Source organism: Dreissena polymorpha, chromosome 6 (genome assembly GCF_020536995.1).
Source record: "Dreissena polymorpha isolate Duluth1 chromosome 6, UMN_Dpol_1.0, whole genome shotgun sequence".
Taxonomy (NCBI): domain Eukaryota; kingdom Metazoa; phylum Mollusca; class Bivalvia; order Myida; family Dreissenidae; genus Dreissena; species Dreissena polymorpha.
Genome location: NC_068360.1, coordinates 38,679,858 through 38,702,359, shown reverse-complemented (window position 1 = coordinate 38,702,359; position 22,502 = coordinate 38,679,858). Strand labels below are relative to the sequence as shown.

General features: G+C 33.4%; 1 protein-coding gene across 6 annotated transcripts in view; it reads right to left on the bottom strand.

Moving 5' to 3' along the window:
- The window catches only part of LOC127834392 (coadhesin-like), a 73,600-nt gene that overhangs the window by 22,282 nt on the left and 28,816 nt on the right, over positions 1–22,502 (bottom strand). For 2 of the 6 annotated variants that reach the window (XM_052360217.1, XM_052360215.1), the window contains exons 3-4: positions 10,521–10,682; positions 9,086–9,636 (exon numbers count right to left, since the gene is read on the bottom strand). The exons of 2 other annotated variants lie outside the window; for them this stretch is intronic. In XM_052360217.1, the coding sequence (XP_052216177.1) occupies positions 9,224–9,636; positions 10,521–10,682 (575 nt within the window). In that variant the 3' untranslated portion in view covers positions 9,086–9,223. Of the gene's footprint in view, positions 1–9,085; positions 9,637–10,520; positions 10,683–13,027; positions 13,199–13,421; positions 13,593–14,003; positions 14,118–14,340; positions 14,371–14,478; positions 14,521–14,775; positions 14,836–22,502 lie in introns of those variants that run through there. 2 more of the 6 variants (XM_052360214.1, XM_052360216.1) reach the window with 2 other exon arrangements.

Below are 22,502 nucleotides of genomic sequence, written 5' to 3'. Positions count from 1 at the left end.
AATTATTATTTCGTTAATGTTATCAACTGTGATCCCTATGTTACGTTTTATCAGAAAGGCAATGCCTTGTTTATTAGTATATTGTCCACTGAGGAAGATGTCCCCGTCCCATTCATTTTTTAAGGTTTGCGCTAAAGTGTGTGTCAAGTGACTTTCTTGTAATAAGCATACATTATATTTTTTTTCGTTTAACCATTTGAAGATTTTTATGCGTTTATCTTTGCTGTTTAGCCCTTTTACATTTAAAGTACATAGCTTGATCATTTAAAAAAGGGTGATGTAAATGATAATGTATGTGTGCTTGTCCAGTTAGTTTCTATTTGAAAACGTGTCGAGTTGGTTTCTATTATAAGAAGTAAGATGTCTACACAAACAAACAAAATTAGAAAACAAAAATAAGGGATACAAAAGGATGAATATTCCATAAAAAAGAAGGAGTAAAAAAAAATAATCATAAATGTGAGATTATAACAATAATAAGCGACTGGTCTCCAATAGAGACATAAAAAGCGCATTTCCTTACACTGGAAATACACAAACTAATTGAATTAGTGATCTGAGATACAAAAAGTATATATGTATAACACCGTAGATTATATGGTAGCTTATAGTAATAATGATAATACTAATTTTATAGCATACATGAATATGCTAGTCCTTTTCTTTCTTTTTTTTTATCCTTTCGTTTTTGCTCCCATATAGACCGCGACAGTTCAACGACGCAATATTTATATCATTCATTGACAAAAATAGGTGGCATTAAATTATAAACACAGTGTTTTTGTCTCTTCTTCAAAAGATATTTTAGTGAAATAGAAATAAAGGTCAGATAAGTACACTGTACACAACAATTCACCATCCAAGTTACAAAAATAGCTATTTCATAAAGAAAACACATTGTGTTTTGCTAAACATTATCATATGTAAGAAGATTTTTCTTCTAAACAAACATACATAGGTTAAAAGAAAACAACACAAAAGGTTATATGTACAAACAAAATACAAATATTATGTTTAGGGATGATGATTAAATACGGTTCTGTCAACATCGTATAAATGTAGGTAGTGATCTGAAAAAAAACACGTATATATGGCACCGTTCAATGGATGATGACTCTTTGAAAAAAAAAATCACTGTATAGCGAAAGTCGTTTTTTACCTAATATATAGCATTATAAGTGTACGTATCCTGGTTTCCATGTGATGTAGATTTATATTCAAAAATTAAAAAAGAGTCGATCAACTAACGTACTGCTATCGTATCGACATCAACATTTAACTAGTTACACGTAGCCATGTGTGTTGGGGGGGGGGTACGTGGGTGTGTGCGAGCTTGTTGTGTGCGTGTGTTGTGCTGTTACGGGTTTGTGTGTGTAAGCGCAAGTTTGTGTATGCGTGTGTGCGCGCATGCGTGTGTGTGTATGTGCTTGTGTGTATGTGTATGTGTATGTGTATGTGTGTGTGTGTGTGTGTGTGTGTGTGTGTGTGTGTGTGTGTGTGTGTGTGTGTGTGTGTGTGTGTGTGTGTGTGTGTGTGTGTGTGTGTGTGTGTGTGTGTGTGTGTGTGTGTGTGTGTGTGTTGTGTGTGTGTGTGTGTGTGTTGTGTGTGTGTGTGTGTGTGTGTGTGTGTGTGTGTGTGTGTGTGTGTGTGTGTGTGTGTGTGTGTGTGTGTGTGTGTGTGTGTGTGTGTGTGTGTGTGTGTGTGTGTGTGGTGTGTGTGTGTGTGTGTGTGTGTGTGTGTGTGTGTGTGTGTGTGTGTGTGTGTGTGTGTGTGTGTGTGTGTGTGTGTGTGTGTGTGTGTGTGTGTGTGTGTGTGTGTGTGTGTGATCGCGTATGTATCCGCACGTGTGTGTGCGCGTGCGTGCATGTGTGTGTGCATGTTTGAGTGTGTGCGTGTGCTGGTTTTACTTTGCGTGCGCGCGAGCGTGTGAGTTATGGGCATGCGTACGTGTATATGTTTGTGCGTTTTTGCGTGTTGGTTTTTGCGTGTGTGTATGTTGTTATAATTATTAAGCGTTGATTACAATAATAACTAAATAAATATGGCTATTGTAATTACAAAATATTGTTAATATCAAGAGACACATGCTCTATAAGAAAAACAAATGATTTGTATGGTAAAGCTGTAAAATAACAGATGTACACAGGTACTTTTTCACATCCGTCTCTTTGTCGATCCAAATATACGAAAACGAAATGTGCTTAGATCGACTGACGGATACTCACGCGTTTATTAAATAAAGGGAGACATGTTAGAAGTTATCTACGATTGGAATGTAAATCTCATATTGTATTCAGTCTGTATCCGGCCGTCAGTTAATCTAGTTCCGAAAAAAAGATGAACTAGACTAACCACCGGATGTGTTAATACTAAACTATCAAAGTTATGAGCGTTAAACTCTCAGTAGGAAAGTTGTATTTGGTAAAAAAAGAGTTCGAATACTTTTAATTATGTGAACATCTGTATACCATGCCTTTAAAGTGTACCTGTAATAATAATAAAGCACAGTAATACTACTGGAAAAGTATCTTGAAGAAACTAACAACAACATGGAAAACAAAAAGAAAACATACATAAATAAATATATATGTAAGTGTACTGGATGTATTCAGTACAATAGTTGGCAGGTCCCATGACAGGAAGAGAATGATCTGAAATTATAGAATCAATAATTATGAAGCTATATCAGTCTTTTTTTTAATTATGTGAGGAATCTTCAATTGGCCCATTTAACCGCTTCCAAATAAAGTATAAAAATCATTTTATTCTAAGTAGTGTTAAATAGAAAGATAGAAATGGGGCCATTGATTTATTTAGGTAGTAAGACTTCGCATTTTATTAACATATAAACATAGAATGAAAACAAAATTTGTTTAAATGAAATGATGCCATGTAGCATGGTGTAAAAGCTGAACTATTAACACTTAGAGCATTATTTCTACAATTTGAATAGTTATATTATAAACAGTATTTAAGTAATCGTACTATTTAAAAAAAAATATGCACGATACTCTAAAGACAGATAGATTAAATAGACTATACATGTATACTAGTAACAGGCGTATATTTTTTTTCTTTGAAAAGGCAAATCTTAACAGTTATTATGCGTTTTGCTACTAGGACATTCATAGATGTTATATTTGCTTTAAAAAAGAAAACACGCATCAAATATATTCAATATAAATTATTTTCTATAATGATGATGATGATGATGATGATGAGGATGAGGAGGTGGAGGAGGAGGAGGAGGAGGAGGAGGCCTATACTTATACATGTTTATTTTGTATTAATTAAGATATTTGTATATTATTAAATACAAAACAAATCCATTCAAGGAGAGAAGATTGTGTAACGTAACGAATAAGTCGGATATCATTGTATAAATGGAATAATCAAATTTTGATTAACGACGGCCTGGCCGACGACGATAACTATGACAATGATGATGATAGGCAAGTAGGCCAGAAACTGCTCGCAATAGGAAACGTTCAATCTACAAACAGTAATCAATTTTATATTAATAGGTTATTGAATTGACTTTCCATTTGGAAAGTATAGGGTATGAACAGGGATACAGCAGTGCGTTTTGCAACGATTTTACTGCGTGTTCATCATGTAACAAGCTAAGAACTGCGAAGATCGCTGTATTTGATCTTATTGATATAACTTTTTATCTTTCAACAACACCAAACACAATCAACGCCATATATCTTTTTTAAGGTATATCTTAGTTTATTTTAATCATAAATATATATTCCTGTAAATTTCCCAATAAATTCTCGTATTCGTGTAATAGTCCTCACTGTTTAGTTTAAAAAGTGAATTTTAGAGGCATCATTTCTGGCTTCATCAAAATCTCGACTCTTCGTCAAAATATCTAGTAAGTCAATACAATAAAATGTCATCGAAATAAAAACAAAACAATAAACTCGATATAGTTGCAGGTTCATTCTACGTAATGACAATATAAGATAGATTGTGTAGCAGGCTTATTCAGCCCGAAGCTTCTTCGGTGTAGGCCTAAAACATGTGATGATTCGGCCTAAGGCTCATTCGACCCCAAATAAACGGAATATATTCGACCCAATCTTTAACTATGAATATACTTTTTGACACACCATTATCTTTTAATTGTTATTATATTGTATTTGCAAATATACAATATTTTTTCTCCCAAACAAAATTGCATTATAAATGTTGTCTCTGACCTAAGCTTTCTTTTCAATAATTTTCTTTCCGCTTATTTACTTTTATACGAATGATGTCCCCTGAAAACTTATTCGAATTAGTCGGAAACATAAAAATAATTTATTAATTTTTACAGTTGTATCGAGACAGACTTTGTTCAAGCTTAAAGGTGATGGTTATTCATATTTATTGCATATAATTACACGTGTCCGACATCAAAGTTTCGCTTTCCACATAGACGATACCATGATCATGTTATAAAACTTTAACAATCTTTTTAATTCAAAATCAAATTCCAGTTTTGATATTAAAACAATTGGATATTATGCTCAAAATACAGAAATTGAATGCATAGGATATTTATCTCTTTATCGAGGCACATAATGTAAAAAATTCAGATTTTAACCAATATAAACTCAAACTGAATCTTGAAAAATTAATTCCTGTGAAATGTCCTCGGCTAGGTTTACTAGATTTACCGAAAGCGCGCGCTTTCGGTATCGGTACCGAAATCTCAATAGAATTACCGAAAGCACATTGGATATACTTTTAGTATTCCGAGCGTCGGAAACTTTAAGTATCTTGGCGTAATGAGTGCAGTTATGCGACATTTTTGTTTACTTCCGTGATCTTGGTTGTAAAGCGTCTGTATGAAACATGTATGTCGTAAAATTAAAGCAAGCTGTAATAATAATAGCAAATTAAGCACGTAAAAATAGACGCCGTACACGCACTAAAAGGAATAACTTACCCGGTATTTTTTAGTTGAAACAAAAACATTCCAAAAATATCCAGATGACTGAAAATATTTTTTAAGTCGCAATAGCGTTTTAATGTAATCTATTTAAAGCTTTTGAAATCGGCTCGTTCCGTCATTCGCCGATTGGTCACGAATGACAAAATTACGTCATGCTTTGCGAGGTAAGCACAACTAAATCGATAAATACGCATACCCCTCTAGGAGAATAATACGGGAGGTAATGAAAGGCATATTCAACAAATACGAATACCCCCCTTGGAGACTTTTTCCGACTCTAGTTTTTTCCAACCTATTAGAAGGCTCGACGAGTCAAATTTTTTTACTTTTTTACAAAGTTTATATATTATTCTTGGTGGGGAATTTTTCCAGTATTGGGGAAAATTTTGGTCAACTTAGGGGAAAAAAGTGGTTACTTCGGTTGGGGAAGCGGCCGATATTCGGCTTCTTCAAAGAAGGTTTCTTTGGCCATGTATGGGTAAATGATTTATTCTTCCTTACAGTTGTATGGAATGCCATTTTCTTGGGCAGCCCGACGGATCGATTGTTTTTCAGAAATGATGCCTCTAAAATGCACTCTTTAAACTAAACAGTGAGGACTATAACACGAATACGAGAATTTATTGGGAAATTTACAGGATAATATATTTATGATTTAAATAAACTAAGATATACCTTAAAAAAGATATATGGCGTTGATTGTGTTTGGTGTTGTTGAAAGATAAAAAGTTATATCAATAAGATCCAGCGAACGCCTTTTTCTTCGCAGTTCTTTGCTTGTTACATGCTGAACACGCAGTAAAATCGTTGCAAAACGCACTGCTGTATCCCTGTTCATACCCTATACTTTCCAAATGGAAAGTCAATTCAATAACCTATTAATATAAAATTAGATTACTGTTTGTAGATTGAACGTTTCCTATTGCGAGCAGTTTCTGGCCTACTTGCCTATCATCATCATTGTCATAGTTATCGTCGTCGGCCAGGCCGTCGTTAATCAAAATTTGATTATTCCATTTATACAATGATATCCGACCGTATTCGTTACGTTACACAATCTTCTCTCCTTGAATGGATTTGTTTTATATTTAATGATATACAAATATCTTAATTAATACGAAATAAACATGTATAAGTATAGGCACCATCACCATCACCATAATCATCGTCATCTACATCGTCATAGTCATCATCATCGTCATCGCCATCATCATCATCGCAGCCGTACTGAAGGATTTAGATTACGAGGGACTTGAAGAGCCCGTGCTTGCTGGCGAAGCTGATGAAGCTGCTTATCCACAACCTGCTCAGTCTGTGCAATCGCTGCGGTCGCAATTGCAATTATTATTCTGATCTCAGCGGTACTGGTTCCATCCGTGGACAGGATTTCTTAAAAATATTTAAAGCTTGTCACAATTTCCAGCTTATCGTCGTTCATGGTGATGACTACACTGGTCTTCTTCGTGCTTTTTACCATGGATCTTCTCAGTTGTGACCGCCAGCCCGTATGCTCCTGCTCTTTCATAGAGCATGTTGGTGAGGTCTTGGGGTTCACTGCTCATGCCATCCAATAGGTCAATGTAATCAGAGAATCTAGAGTTACGTATTGGTCTTCCACCGATGGAAATGCAGGTGTGCTGGTCCTGGAGGGTGTCATGAATGATATTTTCAACACAAGGCTTACCCTATAACAGGCCTCCCTCATTTGAATTCATGACCAATTGTTCACGGAAATCCCAGGCGAAGATTAAAGAATATAATCATTCATAAACACCCTTATGGCCAATTACACAAATTTACCTTTGAATAATGAAGACAAAACATCTTCAATTATCCACTGGGCATACAAACAAAGTCTCGGAACTATCTGAAGAGTCTTAGAGCTGTGTGCCGATTTGGGGTGATACGTTGGTTTGTAGTGAGCTGTGTGCCGATTTGGGGTGATACGTTGGTTTGTAGTTGTAAGGTGTAATATCATTATCACATGACCTTTTCAAGTGGCGTTAATCAAATTAGTTAATTTTAAAAATGCCAGCACTATAGATATTGCATGTATATGTTCTCGATCTTATAGTCATTTATAATGTGTTAAAAATGTATAAGATTTTAAATTGCCAATATGTTTCGGCAAAAACATACTGTGAAAATAACATTTAAGCAGGATAACTAATATATGTTTCGCACACAGATAGCCAAGGAAATTACTTCATAAGAATGCATATAAATCTTGAATGCAAATATCTGAATTAGCTATATATATTTAATTTTGAAATTTATCTCTTTTATATTTTCATCATTTCATAAATCTTGATTTATCATAACATAATTTCTATTATATATAATGATATTCTCTGTCGCTATGTAAGTTTGAGCGTCTCAATGCAGTGAAATGAACCATCATGATAGATTTTTAAACTTTATGTTTTATAATTTAGCCTTACTATTTTTTGACTGAAATTGATTTAAAACGCGATTTCGTTTTTTTGACGTCGCGCCATTGGATTGTTATCACATATAGACAAAATCAGCCAGGGACAGATGTTTTTATTTTGTCGAACAACAATGTTGTCCCGGTATTGTCGTTAATTTGACGTTCTGCTGTGTTGATCCCTATTTTACCGGCTCAATAGACGGGCTACTGGCTACTGTACTCATTGCATTTACTAAAAAAGTGTTCATATGCAAATATAATCTTTGTTTATTACACAAACATTCCATAATAATAATAATAATAATAATAATAATAATAATAATAATAATAATAATAACAATAATAATAATAACAAGAGCACCGCATAACGGGTTCCAACGCTCGGCTGCGGGTGCATTTTTGAATAAATGAAAGCTTGTCAGAATATTTATTTAAGAGGTCACAGTGACCTTGACCTTTGACCTAGTGACCCAACAATGGGTGTGGCGTGTAGAAGGTGCATCTACATATGAAGTTTCAAAGTTGTAGGTGGAAGCACTTTGATTTTAGAACAAAATGTTAAAGTTTTAGCACGACGCCGGCGGACGGCGGACGACATGACGAGCTGGCTATGACAATACCTCGAGTTTTCTCCGAAAACAGCCGAACTTATAATTATAATAATAATAATAATAATAATAATACATAAAAATAATAGTAATAATTATAAAAATAATATTAATATTAATAATACATTGTAATAATAATTATCATAATAATAATAATAATAGTATTAATAATATTACTACTACTACTACAACAACAACAACAACTACTACTACTACTTCTACTTCTACTACTACTACTCCTACTACTACTACAACTATTACTACTAACAATAATAATGATAATAAATGCAGCACATTGCAATATTCTACTAAACTAGAGTAGCTCATTATTGAAATCCTGCACAGCCATTTTGAGCCAACTGCGAGAAATGATTATGATAAGAGATGTTATGGAGGGTCAATGGGTCGTGTACCAGAACCAAATTTCTGACTGAAATACGACATGGAGAGTTAAAAAACATACCATAAACTATCGATTTCCGCGCAGAGATTTGACTGGAACCAGCATAGCTGGACCGAATCCCTGCCTTTATAACGATTCACGTGATGAGAGCATAGCCACGCGGAACACTAATTTTACAATTGTTACATTTCCCTTTTTTTAATTTGGGTAATTTATTTTTTGTTATGAACCTTAACTAAAACATTATTTTCTAAATATAAAAGAAATAAATTGATACTACTTTTGATAATATAATTCTAAGAAAAAAAAATCCAAAAACAATTGTTCATGAGAGCAAGAAACGACAACGCTGCGTGGAGATTTTTAAACTATGTCTTAAAATACCACATACATACGTAGTTTAAGTACCACCAACATTAACAGGAGGATCAACATAAAGATAAATTTAAAATAATAATGTGCTTAATACATGTCAGTCCAAACGATAAATATCAGAAAAAAGAAAAACCAGTGAGTACTTGAAATGTAAATATCTGGTGATTTATTAATAGACATGCAAGCATTTTGTAGGAAGTTCCGTATGTTATATGAATAAACAAATATAAGATACCACGTTTAGACGAAAAACAAGTTCTTTTTTAAGTTAATTAAAAGAATGTTTTCTGATCGCGGATTCATAACGTTAGCGGTCTTTGTCCTTGTAATGAATTGTATCATATATCGGTATGTTATGGTGTTAAGCATAACAATCAGTACTGTTTTATGTAAAAAAAATACCAGCATTTTCGTTTCATGCATTAATTTCAGCACGATGAAAAGTATGGACCGCTTGAATATTACACATGAATTAACACACCAGAAAACGATGTGAACATGTTTTCATTGTCATAGAGATAGCTGCTGGAGATTCCTGATTTTACCCAGATCTGATCGGATATAGCAGCCCTGGTGAACGCCTGCATGGACACGCACTGATATGCCTCACTCCTTCTTTCAAACATTGATCTTTGCAGAATGGTGCCTTGCTTCACAATATCAATGTAACCATATAGGTGCGGCTGAACGCAGTACTGGACTGCGAAGGCATACAACCCAGGGACGGAGACAGTAAATTTCCCAGATGCCACGTCATAACCTTGACCTTCGTTGATTTGCGCATTTGTGAAGATGATATTCTGTCCTGGCGATAGTGTCGATGAACCTTCAGCAATTCGGACGTAGAAATGAACCTGTGGAATCACTAGCTGATCTGAAAATAAACAGTCATGAAATATATAATTTAAGTTTACATACGAGGAGAGTGTACTGTGCACGCGAATGGAATGATATTAGAGCGGTGGCATCTAATGCCGAACGTGCATCTAATACCGAACACTTTACAATTATCGCTATTATCAAGCTGCTTGAAATGTTATAACATATAATTAATATTTCATTTCAGCTATGATCGATTAAGTTCTCTATTCAACACTGCTACAGAATCGGTAATTAGTGTCTTTGCGCTTGTATAGCTTCGTTCAATTTTGATTCCGTAAGCGCGTGCAATTTACAATGATAGACACGTTAAATCGTGAGTTAAAGGGATACGTTTAACATTTAACAATCTTGCCCAAGCACTGTGATCCTAAATACTTAAAAAAAATATTATTGATTTTATTAACTTGAATACCTGTTCTTGATTTAATTCCATGCCTATGAGGTTGAATATTTTAAGTCTTAGCGGAAACAACGTCTATGAAATTGACATTGCATGTGACTTCCCACTATCTAGAATACGTGTAATAGGATAAACGCAGTCCTGTTACACAACCAAAACAACAAAGAGACATAATTCAGATTCTGCGCGATGCATGGTAAACTTAACACCGTCTTTCATCTCTGACATCAATGTACGGTTAAAAAATCTGATTGCAGAAACTGCCTTTTATATAATAAATGCTGTTAAAAATAAAAATATACGAGATAATAGAAGGTTTGTTTTACTTGGTAACTTTCCAAATAAAGTTTATAAGTGTCCGTAACATGTTTTAAATAATTACCGCTAACTAAATAATCGGTAATAAGTACTTGACAACATGAACTCTGGATTCGAGCATAACATTGTTGGATCATTCTGTGTTTGAATATACTTACATCTGTTTTCATTACATGATGTTTTGCACATCACATTTTGAACATCAGACCCAACACAGAAATTCTGCATGTCAGACGTTGCACTGCAGTTCCTATAGCGCTCCCTTAGGCCATAACCACAGGTGTCAGAACAAGAGCTCCAGGATCCCCAAGCTGTCCAAGCTTAAAAACAAAATTAAAATAAAATTGACTTATATAATGATTATGTTTACTTCATTGGCATGGCATGTAAGACTAGTAATTATAGAAAAAAATGACATTTCCAATTGATAACATACAATTTATCTTAATAGTTATACATCGTCATTATTCTTATTATCAATACATTTCGCACGATGGTTAATGTTATGAAGCTCAAGCGGACAACTCTCGTAAAATATAACAATGCACCTTTTAATTAAAAAAGCAACATGCAGGCTTAGTTAAGGAAAAACGTTAGTTTAAGGACATCAGTCGGGTTTTACTTTTTGAACATATAGATTAATTTATAGAGTGATAAGCAGAAGCACTTGGCTATACAATACAATAATTGTTTATGTCAGTTGGTTAATTTAGTAACTAGTTTATTTGATTATAAATTTCCATTAAATTAAAGTTGCTTACACCCATTGTATGTTTGTTTTAAGTTTACATATATATTTATCTTCCTCGGGTGTGTTTCTATTATTTATTCTTAAAAATATGAAAACATGTATTACATGTATGTTAGAGCTCACACGGGTCAAAAATTTTCTTCGGGTCGGGTCGGCGGCTCAAAATTAAAATACTCGATAAAATTCGGGTCGGGTCAGATAATACTTAAAATAAAACTACATTTACTGTCATAGCATGTTTAAGATTTCTTCAATATTCAACGGTTTGTTAAGTATAATGTTTAGAATGTCATAATTTTTATTGTTTTGATTTATTTAATTATGAATAAAAAACTGAACTGCATAAACAAATTAATTAAGTTTACACAACGTTGTTGAATTAATCAGCAAACGTAAGTATTACTTGAAGTAGCGATCAAAAGTGCTTGCACAGGAAAAACAACCTGTCAAGCAAAAAAAAAGCTTGTCTTATTTTGAGGAGAGAAGCCAAAATAATTTTCACTGTAAGCTCTAACTGCATTTTTTTACTTTGAAGTCAATATATTTTAAAATACAAATTTCGGTTTTTAACGTGACTATTTTGGAATCTGAATATCAAATTTAACTCGACATTTATGCTTTTGGTGCGTCACTTCTATTCATTTATGCTTACCCGGTATTTGTAATAACAAAACTGCTTAAACAGATAAAAGGTAGTGATTTTACTTCACTTGTTTAAAAGAGATGGTTTGACTACACGTTCAACATGTAATCTTGTACTTCGTAGCTTGCGACCCGAACCGGTATCGTTCGCAGAAACTTTGACCCGGATTCGCGGGTATTTTTTTGACCCACGGATTCAGATTTTTTCGGGTACCCGTTTGGGCACTAATGTACGTTATTCGATATAATGACATTAAAGAGTGCTACAAGGGGTAAGAATAGGCTAATATGACAGTCAGGCCTTCCGTAGAAAATGCTTGGAATAACCCGACCAACTTCATATCAGGTTAGTGTTTTAGTTTCGATTGAATATGGCTTTAACCTAGATATTTTGGGACTGAATAGAACAATTGCGAATGTACTGCACAACGGAAATTATATTAGTAATAAATACGTGTATATATTTTATTAAATTGCAACATGTAACACATTTATTATGGTTGTAAGTGGTATTGCTTGATGTGTATTTCTTTTTCATTTTTGATGTTTGACAAAAATGTTTTTGCCTGAATTTGTATGCCAAAATGCACGCTATAACGTCAGTCGATGTGTGTTGAAAACAATAATACAATGAGGAGGAATATATCACAATCCCCCTTCTAAAGTCTTAGTGGAAACAACGTCTTTGAATTTGACATTGCATGTGGCTTCCCATCATCTAGAATACGTGTAATAGGTTAACCGCAGTCCCGTTACACAACAGATTCTGCGCGGTGCATGGTAAACTCTACACCGGTTATTTGTCACAAATCATGTTGCCTAAAATGAATCTGTGTTATTAATGTGTCAAGGATAAACGATACATACACCGTGAATTTATATAATATATTTGCAATAAATTACAGGTTGCAAATAAAAGTGGCAAAGGAAGATATAAAGTTTCCGTATTATTTTCCTATAAGACAGACGCAGCTAAATATATTTTACTCGCTTGATAACAGTTAATCGAGGAGGACCGCAAGATCGTCATAAAGTAAAACAGCTGCCTATAGTGAAATCGAGGGCAAAAAACATACAAGTACGGACTCTAATACAAATGTTGGCCGGCGCAATAAGGGAGAGTTGATCGTTATATCCCAAACGAACAATTTGTAAAGTATGGCTTCATATATTTAGTTCACTAAAGCGTCCGCCATGCAATGACTAAGATGCAAAAAAACTAAAATATGCGCTTACTTTAAACTGTCTTTTGGAAAACTAAATGTTATTTACTTGCACAAACTGGCTTTGAGCAGATCTCGTAGTTAATGTTGTCTCCAAAGCAATGGTTTCCGTCCCTTGAAGGCCAGGGATTATCGCAAGCTCGGTCACGTCTCCTCAGACCCGTTCCGCACGTGACACTGCACGACCCCCATTCAATCCACGCGCTCCAAGCCCCATGGGCTATATATTACATAACTCGTTTAGCATTCACTGAGTTGCACCAAAAGCGTCTTATTTGATAATTAAATGATGTGTGTACAATGTGATACATTTCATCTTCACACCAACTAAGATGTGAAGTGAATGGTAATTTAAAAACAAAAAAACATTAGTTAATTATGTGTGAGGTTGTTGTGTATTTCTCATTGACTCATCGAACGACCAAAAGATAGATTCGCCTTACTTGGACAACTGTTGAGAAGACAGTCTGCATATTTTAAAGAAGGACCCTGACAATCCTCTCCTCCATTGAGAGGTTTTGGGTCGTTACACTGTCTGGTCCTCGTCATTGTTCCGTTGCCACATGTAACGTCACAGATCCCATCATCGCTCCACATTGACCATCCGCCGTTGACTATGAACAGCAATACATGTATATACCATTGTCCATTATATAACACTAGCATTGCAACTGACTAATTGTCGTGTAAAATGATGCCAAGAAGTACAGCTTTGACTTATATATATCGTATTATGGAGACAAAAACATCACGTAAGGTTGACAAAAATGATGTCAACACGATGTATGTCATTTGAGTTGAATTTACGACTTGGATCAATATAATTACAAGACTCGCGTTTTAAAGACATATTGCTTTCTTATAAATAAGACATAACATTTGCAATGAAGTAGTAGTCCCCGTTGTGACCTGTATAAAAGAGCTCCTATAATTCTTATACAAACCCATTTTTCAAACATTTCAAACATATCAGTCGTTATTATACGATATTCTACAAAATTGTTTATGCGTATTCAGATACGTACCTAAGTTGCATAATCCGCAGAATTTGCGACATGTCTGGTATGCATTATGGTGGTCATTGCAAACTCCGTAACTTTTATTGAACACATCGCAGCTCTGAGCCTGGTCAACGCATGCTTTACATGATTAAACATGAGGTTATTAATATTCGCAGCAATCTAAGCAATTACAAGTGTATACAGGTATGATATATAGGTTTTACTTAACTAAAAACTAATAATTCAACCATTTATATGATACGATAATTAAATCTAAAATGTATGTATAAAATACAACATACACATGTTGCATACTTTCTATGCAGACAACATAATATCCACAATTATTTTCAGAACTTACCATATGTAGGGGTCGTGTCCAGCAGAAAACCTGAAACAGATTTAATATGACTTCCTGAATGACGCTGTTATTTAAAAAGCAAAAGAAAAACACTTAATCCATTGATAAACAATAACAATTCATACCACATTCATTTACCTGACAAAGGGCAGCAAGATAAAACGATCACGCAGACGAAACCTGAAAGTGATACGTAAATCAAGCACACTATCAATACAATTGTATTAGCGCAATGAATTATGGAAAATATATATTTTCGCAATAGCATTAACAGAAATATTTTACATGCAGTTAATGTGTTAATGTTATATATCATATATGACATTCGAAACAAATCTTAAATGGCATTTTTACAACGTTTTTTTTCACTTAATGATTAAATATGAAATTAATTCATATTGATGTTAATCACGTTTATAAACCGTTTAAACAAACCATTAATGAAATGATAAGCCATGACTCGATCTCCAAAAGTTTGCTTACACTATAATCTTGCTACATGGGCTCAACACTACTTATATAGTTTTACTGTTATCTTGCCTAGTCATTGTCGAATTTGCGTAACCAGACGAAATAGCAATGAACGTAATAACAAAATAATTTATTAAAATAAATATAGATATGGACCGGCATGTTGGCTTGTTAAGCATTCTTTATTGGTAATCATTCTAAGCCGTACGTGCTTTTATGATGATTTTGTAACAAACACACTTTGTCCCTGTTGTTTAATAATCGTGATGCTTGATAGATAACAGTAATAAATGATAACCCGTATTGGATATACACAGACGTTTAAGACGTACATGCCTTTCACAGACTAGGTTACAAATACTTAGACAAATACATTTCTTATATCATTATAAATTAATCACACCGCAAGTGTCTAAAATGAGGTTCCTAGTTGATTAATACAAATAGCAGGCTGACATTACCGGCATCCGAGTCATACGTTGTTATGTTTGGACGACATAACTTATAGCATGTTATAATGTACCTGATTTCACGACTTGCACCGAATATACTTTACATAGGCGTTTGTTAAAATAATTAATTAAGTATTTTTTAGTATAAGAGTGCTTGCACAATGTAAACACATCATATTAATAAAATGTCATAGCGTGTCATCTTTATTACACCTTATTGTTTAAGATTGTTAATGATATATTCTTGTTGAAAAGTACTTTGTGTGTCAATATGTATTGACTATATCATATATGAGTGATGTTATCGCAGAAATATGGCTAGCATTTAGTTTTAACGGTTACTTCTTTGTTGTAGATTTTTAATTCGTTTGTCGGACACATATCAATGTTGGTTATATACGCATGTAATTAAATATTTCCATGTGCTTAATAACGTTTCTCTAGCAAAGTGATTGTAATCAAATTACACATGCCAGGATCCGCGTTTCAGGACACTTCGAACAATTCCTCATACTGGTTATTTAAAACCAATATTTACTTTAGCTCGATTGCATCGAAAGCCTATATCTTAAAGAAACGCTCTCGAGTCCGTTTCCTGGGCCTAAAACCGGTCTTTGGTGTCCTTGGGGAAGATCGAGAGAACGCTCCCCGAGTGGGGATCGACTCCGTGACCTCGATAGGCGGACACCGTATCAATTACGCCACGGCGAACATATTGCTAGTTAAATTTGTTTATGCTAAAAACTCATGATCGAAAAGAAAAAGCAGATTTCTGCGGCCCATGATCATACTGTTGCAATTTGCTATATATTTGTATTCACGTTGTAGATTTACAAGTCTTACATCGGACTTGTTTCTTAAAACCTTTCGGATCATATCATAAAAAAATAATGTGACTACGTTTCTAATTAAAACGTTTCACATGTTTATTGTGAATTATATCAAGACTAACTTGATTTCGTTAAAACAAATCCAGCGACTATTATAAAGGTTCAAATGCACTAAAGTTTTTCATGTTTATTTAACTTACTAATCCGTAATATGCACGTCTAAATACGTACACAATACTCTGCATCCATACTTAATCATGAGAAAGAACATCTAGTGATATTAGGATATTAGGAGTTGTTACTTCCAAAACAGTTGAAACATGAATTTGTAAAAGAAGTGATCATCCATGTGTTTCGTGTTCCTGCAAAATCATTATCATTATTGAAATTGAATAAAAAAGTGATGCAATGTGTTAACCTTAAAAAAGTATATTTATATGCGAACCGTTTTTAATTTTTAAATTTGCAGACTTTTTTGTTATAGGTTTTGCGCTGGAGGAACTCAATCCCAACCTTCAAGGTTTATTTTTACATGATTCTGTTACGTGTAAATGTCATATGAAACAACGTTCGCAATCCTAATAAAAACTTAACCATAAAGTCGTTCAATTTATGTTCATGCAAGTATGCAACGGAGCAAATGAAGAATGCATTCACAGGTAAAATGATAACATTTTCCTGTGCATGGGTATGCCTATGGAAGGGAATTTCCGCCAGTACATGCATGCTGTTAAATGACAATCTTATTTAAATACAGAACATGCATGCTGTTTTATGACATTCTTATTTTAACTACTGTAATATGCTTTCTGATACATGGTAGTTGCATTTTGCCTAGTTACATTTGCTGTGTAAGCACTTTATCCAATTGTCACATATTGATAAGTTTAGAATTACGTCGTATTTATCTTTACTTCGTTAGTGTTATTGACAACTGCAGTTAAACTTCTGGAATTTGTATTAATGCTAATTTAAACGGCGTTCTTTGATTGACTATGAGCATTTGGTAATTTTGCAACTGAATTTAACTAGCTTTTAAAATCTTTATTGATCTATATTACTTCTTAAGTCGATTGCTAGTGCGTATCTTATTTAGAATTAGTTTTCGATTTTGCATACACCGCCATTATAAATAGTTCAGGTTGCAAAATGGTGAAAAGACCATGCATACAGATTTCTGCGGCTCATGATCACTATGTTTACAATGTGTTGTATTTTTAGTGACGAATATTAAAGATGCTTATATCGATCTTATTTCTGAGGACCTTGCCGAAAAGTAACTTTGTTATTAACATTATATGGGACTAGATTTTTGTACTTTCAAATATGTCTATTCAAAGTTCAAGCACGTTTATCAAAATGTGTAAAGTGTTGTGAGTTATGTAAATGATTACTTATACTCGTTTACAGAAAGTTAGGTTTAATCGTAATTTTCCAAATGCACCATTTGGATTGTTTTGTTAAATGTTTTTGTTTACGTTTCTTACCAGGTGTATGTACGACTAGATAAGTACGTCATACATTTTACATAAACTTAATAATGAGTAAGAACATTAAGTGGCATTAGTATTTTCTACTTTCAGAAACTTGAATTTGTACAAGAAGTGACCATCAAACCCACAACACTGCATAATGTTATAGCGTTCAAATTACAATGGTCATGTTCTTAAAATTTTGGACTGAAATTGGTTGGGTGTAAAACTTGTTGAGGCTGAATTATTTAATATGCAAATGCACAACTTTGTATCATAAAGCACAACGCCTACTAGTGTGAATATATGAGTAAAAACGTGTTGTCGTGCTCTGTCGGACAATATTGTATTTGCAAAAAGTTTAATTAAGTGTTGCAATTTATAAATTCATTGTATGCGATCAATTCAAATGAAAAGTTTATAGAGAAAACATGTTTCAGGTACATGATGGGTTTGTCTGATGTTTATTTTTCAGTCAAAGGTAAATCATCTTATCTCTCCACACACCACTATGTCTTAAATATGTTATATGTTCTTGTAGTATCATAATTGTTATTAAAATTAAAGAATATTGACATGCAATGTGTTAAAACGTTAAAACGTTTATTTATCTGCGAACTATTTAAGAGTGATGTGTTTAGATTTTTTCTTGTCATTAGGTTTTGTGCTGCATGAACTCAACCGCACCATTCAATGTTCATTCTAAAATGTTACTGATTCTTTTGTATGGCACATAATACAAATGTCATCAATACAAATGTAACCACCAAGGCGTTCATTGAACGCTCATGCAAAGATATAAATATTCATATATAACCGTATAACAATATAATGTAAATATGTTACAAACTCTTAACAAACAAGATATGTGGCCTATTCTCAAGAAACAACGAGTTATTTTTTTAATTCAGTATTTGATAAGATAATGTTTGTTTTTTAAGCAGTAAGAGGTTGACTTCTAATAGGCGACTGGATTGTAACTCGTCAATACCCTGATAACGATATGAAGTCTATGTCAAACATAACATGAGGAATACACCATGTTTTGACAAGGCGAAATAACTGAAGTTAAAAATTATTAATTCATTTCCATTAACAGGGATTGATATCATGCAAATTCATCGAATTTGTTCTAGCGATAATAAATGTTTGGTAAAAAAAATATGTATAGCCTACAAATGATTGAGGCCCATGGGGAGTTAAAAATTACCACAAGCTTCGTATTAAATGGTTTGTTTTTGTGTGCTTCAACTGAGTATCAAATTTAGCCAGATATTCCGTAAAAAAAACTACCGGCTAAGTTAAACATACCGGCGGGTGTCTTTTAATCTATATCGTGTCATATCGTCGGAAATGAAAGAGCAACATGTCTTGATTATGTAGATGCCATCTGTATCTGATTGCGCATATACTATACACTCACTGTTTTGCTTTATGTTACACATAAACCTAGGTTCGGGTAGTTATGTCCCAATTTCAAAATGCTTATTGATCCTAAATACAGTCTTGGAATTGTGCAGGTGACAACACAGGAAATGGCATTGCAGTCGTTGTCGTCTTTCGGTAGAAAGGTTGGAAATACCATAGGATTACCATATCTCTGAATCCCTCTTGACAATGAGCTCTGATGTACTGTTATATTAATCAAATCAATACAATCAATCTTTCCTTTTTATTTTAATCCTTCAATAAGACGGGTGTCACACATGTGTAACACTTAAATACAATATATACGTTTGTTATTTCAAGAACTTCTAAGGTACTCTGTTTATCGAAGGCAGAAACGTGACTCATGTAGATTAAATTTTAGTGGCAACCTCGCCATAGCAAAAAGTGTTTGGTAAAAGCATGTGTGATCGCACTGAGTCCGTCGTTGTGCGTTTTGCTACGTGCGCCTTCAATCCCTACACGAAAGTTCGTCTAAACCGCAAGGCAAACTTGTATGCGACTTTGCAGGATCTGAATTTGAGTGATGCTCTACAAATGTTTCGTAAATTGTTCCGGTCGGTCGCATAAATATGTGACTTTGCAAAAAGTTAATTTATCTGTGACAAAGATATGAATGATTCCCTTCAGTGTATACTTAAGTCTCGAGAACCTAAACTATATTTCGTAAATAAATATTTTGAGTAACATCTCCCCCTCCAAAGTACAAATGGATTTTTACAAGATTTAACAAAAGTGATATTTTGAAGGCCATGGGCTTTTATTACATTGTCATTATGGTGTACGCATAACTCTGGTTTTCGTTGCAAGTGATAGCAAAAATGTTAATTTAAGAAATCTAATTAATGCCAATCGGATTCAATTCAAATATAGCGTAAATAGTTCATATGTGTATTGTGAATGTGTTGTCTGAATGTGAAAAGGTGTGTTTCTTTCATGCACGGTAAATGTATGAATGTCGAATTCAGATATGAGTACTATATCGAAACTTAACAGAAAAGTTGTTATAACACAGTTGGGCCGGTACAGTTACGTGTTTACTTCCAAATATTGGATCAACATGAGTTGGAAAACACGCTGACGCCCCCTATGTGACAAGCAAATAGTAAATGAAATATATAACATTCAGGAATTAACACATGTATTGTCTATATTCTCCCATTACAAATAATTGTATTAATTCCAACCAATAATAAATGCATTTAGTAAAACCCTGAAGAGACGTTTAATGTTGATATATATATACTGAAATATGCAATGTTGTTCCTTGATTTTGTTAATGTTTGCATAGGGTCCATAGAGTCCGAAATCAGCATTCCATTTATCGCCCCAAGTCCATGCGGAGAAGCAATTAGTTAAAAAGGTATCAATTATTCCGACTGCATTTGTTCTTCGCTTAAACAATGAATGGTTTGAGTGATGATACCTTATATTGTTTTCTATGGTAAGAATGTTTCTTTAAATCGCTTGATGGATTTAAATATGATTACACAAGTGCTAATAAACTGTATTTGAAAACCAATACATGACAATATTTTTATTGCATATTTCGTAATTGATGTTTTCACCAAAGCAGTTGTTTCCGTCATTTATCACTCTGAATAAGTCTTCAAATGGGTCAATTCGCTTGAATCTTGATGACTTTGTAATTTATTTGCTTCTTACTTCCAGAGTTGCTGTAAAAAACGAAGTACTAATAGGCGTACCCGATTGAGAATATATGGGAAGTCGGAGTTTAAATACCTTACCTAGACTAGGTAATTATATATTGTTAATACTATTTATATGCGGTTTACTTAAACTATGTTTCGCGTTGTCGTTAAGATTTAAGTATGTAAGAACCGGCAGTTGTGATATTGATCATTAATCGACTAAAACTAAATACATATGATTGGCCCAATTGAGTATACTACTATAAAAATTATGTTTTATTTAACCACACACATTCATGAACCCGCACTTTTAAGGTTCATGTAAAGTCCCAAAATGACCCCACATAGATGAAATTTTAAAATATAAAAATGATCAGTAATACCCAAAATAAGTTAATGAAATTTACATATAGTTGCAATAATCACATTTTTATTCCATATATGTATACAATTAAAAATAAAACACTCACAAATGTTAGTGATAATGTAATTATTAGCAAAAATATTGCAACGTATGGCAAATTCTCAATTTCATTAAAAAAACACAAATGCACCAAATAAAAACACCAACAGTATATGCAAGTTATATGTAAGGTACTCCTAGCATTGAATTGCGTCAATACATCCCCACAAAGACACTATGCGTATTTCAAAATGAACATGTCAATGCCAAGAGTAGCTATTTATAGATTTTGGAAAAATACTAACTTTCCACGCGCAAATCATGCGATCAATAAGAGTTATGATCTTAAAAAATAAAATTAATGAAAATATATCATTTTCATAATATCTCCATAACAATGACACTTACTTGAAACGCACTATTTGAAAAGAATCTTGATATAATTGACTCTCCTTCCGATTTAATTTCATCGGTCGTCCATGTTGGTCAGAAATGTGTATTTATTCGTATTTGCGAATTTATTAAATATTGCTTATATTAAATTTTTTCTGTATAACATAACTTGAAATTACCTCATAAACAAATCATACAAATTTTAGAACAAACGGATCGTGAGTAATTTATAAATGATCGATTTTGAAACGAAATATTTTTCGAATGTACTTCCGGCAAATAATGGCTACCTGAACAAGTAAACATGACAAGACAATAACAAATGCATTTTTTGATCGATGGCAAGGTTTTTATAGAAATGTAAGTGTTCAGTTGGTTTAATATGTACGTGTGCCCAACATTTTTATAATTCATTTTTCCGATCCCACAAATATAATGCCTAGATCGTTAAATGAAATATTGTTATGTCGACTTCCTTGAAACCGGATGTTTTATGCCCCACATGTTTAACTAACGTGTATGGAGTTCGAGATGTGACATAAACATGTTGTAATTTGTTTAAGTAAGCCAATTAGTCGTCGTTCCGAGTCCTATATATTTCAAATGAACAATCAAAGTGTTTCCCTTTTGGTAATATAGTTTATTATTTGTAATTGTGTCATTTTTTGACTATAATGAGTACTGTATTGCGAGTAAATAAGCAATTGTGAAAATGAAGGTTCACTGGTAAGTCCACCATACTTAAAGTTGTTCCCAATTATTGTGTTAACTCTTGACATTTTTTTATGTTTTTCTTTTGCATATTTTAGGATTGTTGGTGTGTGTTGTGTGGACTTTTCATTTGTATTACCTAACATTAAGTGTATACAATATTTTGACCAAAGGAATTTGTTCAATTTAACTCCGTTTGTTATTTTGATAATTTCATGCATGCGCTGTATATTTCTTCAAAAGCAACATTTTGCATCATATTTTTTATTAGCATTTTCGTATATGTTGTACAAGTGTTTACGAGGCTATTGACTTATAAATTGAATTTATTG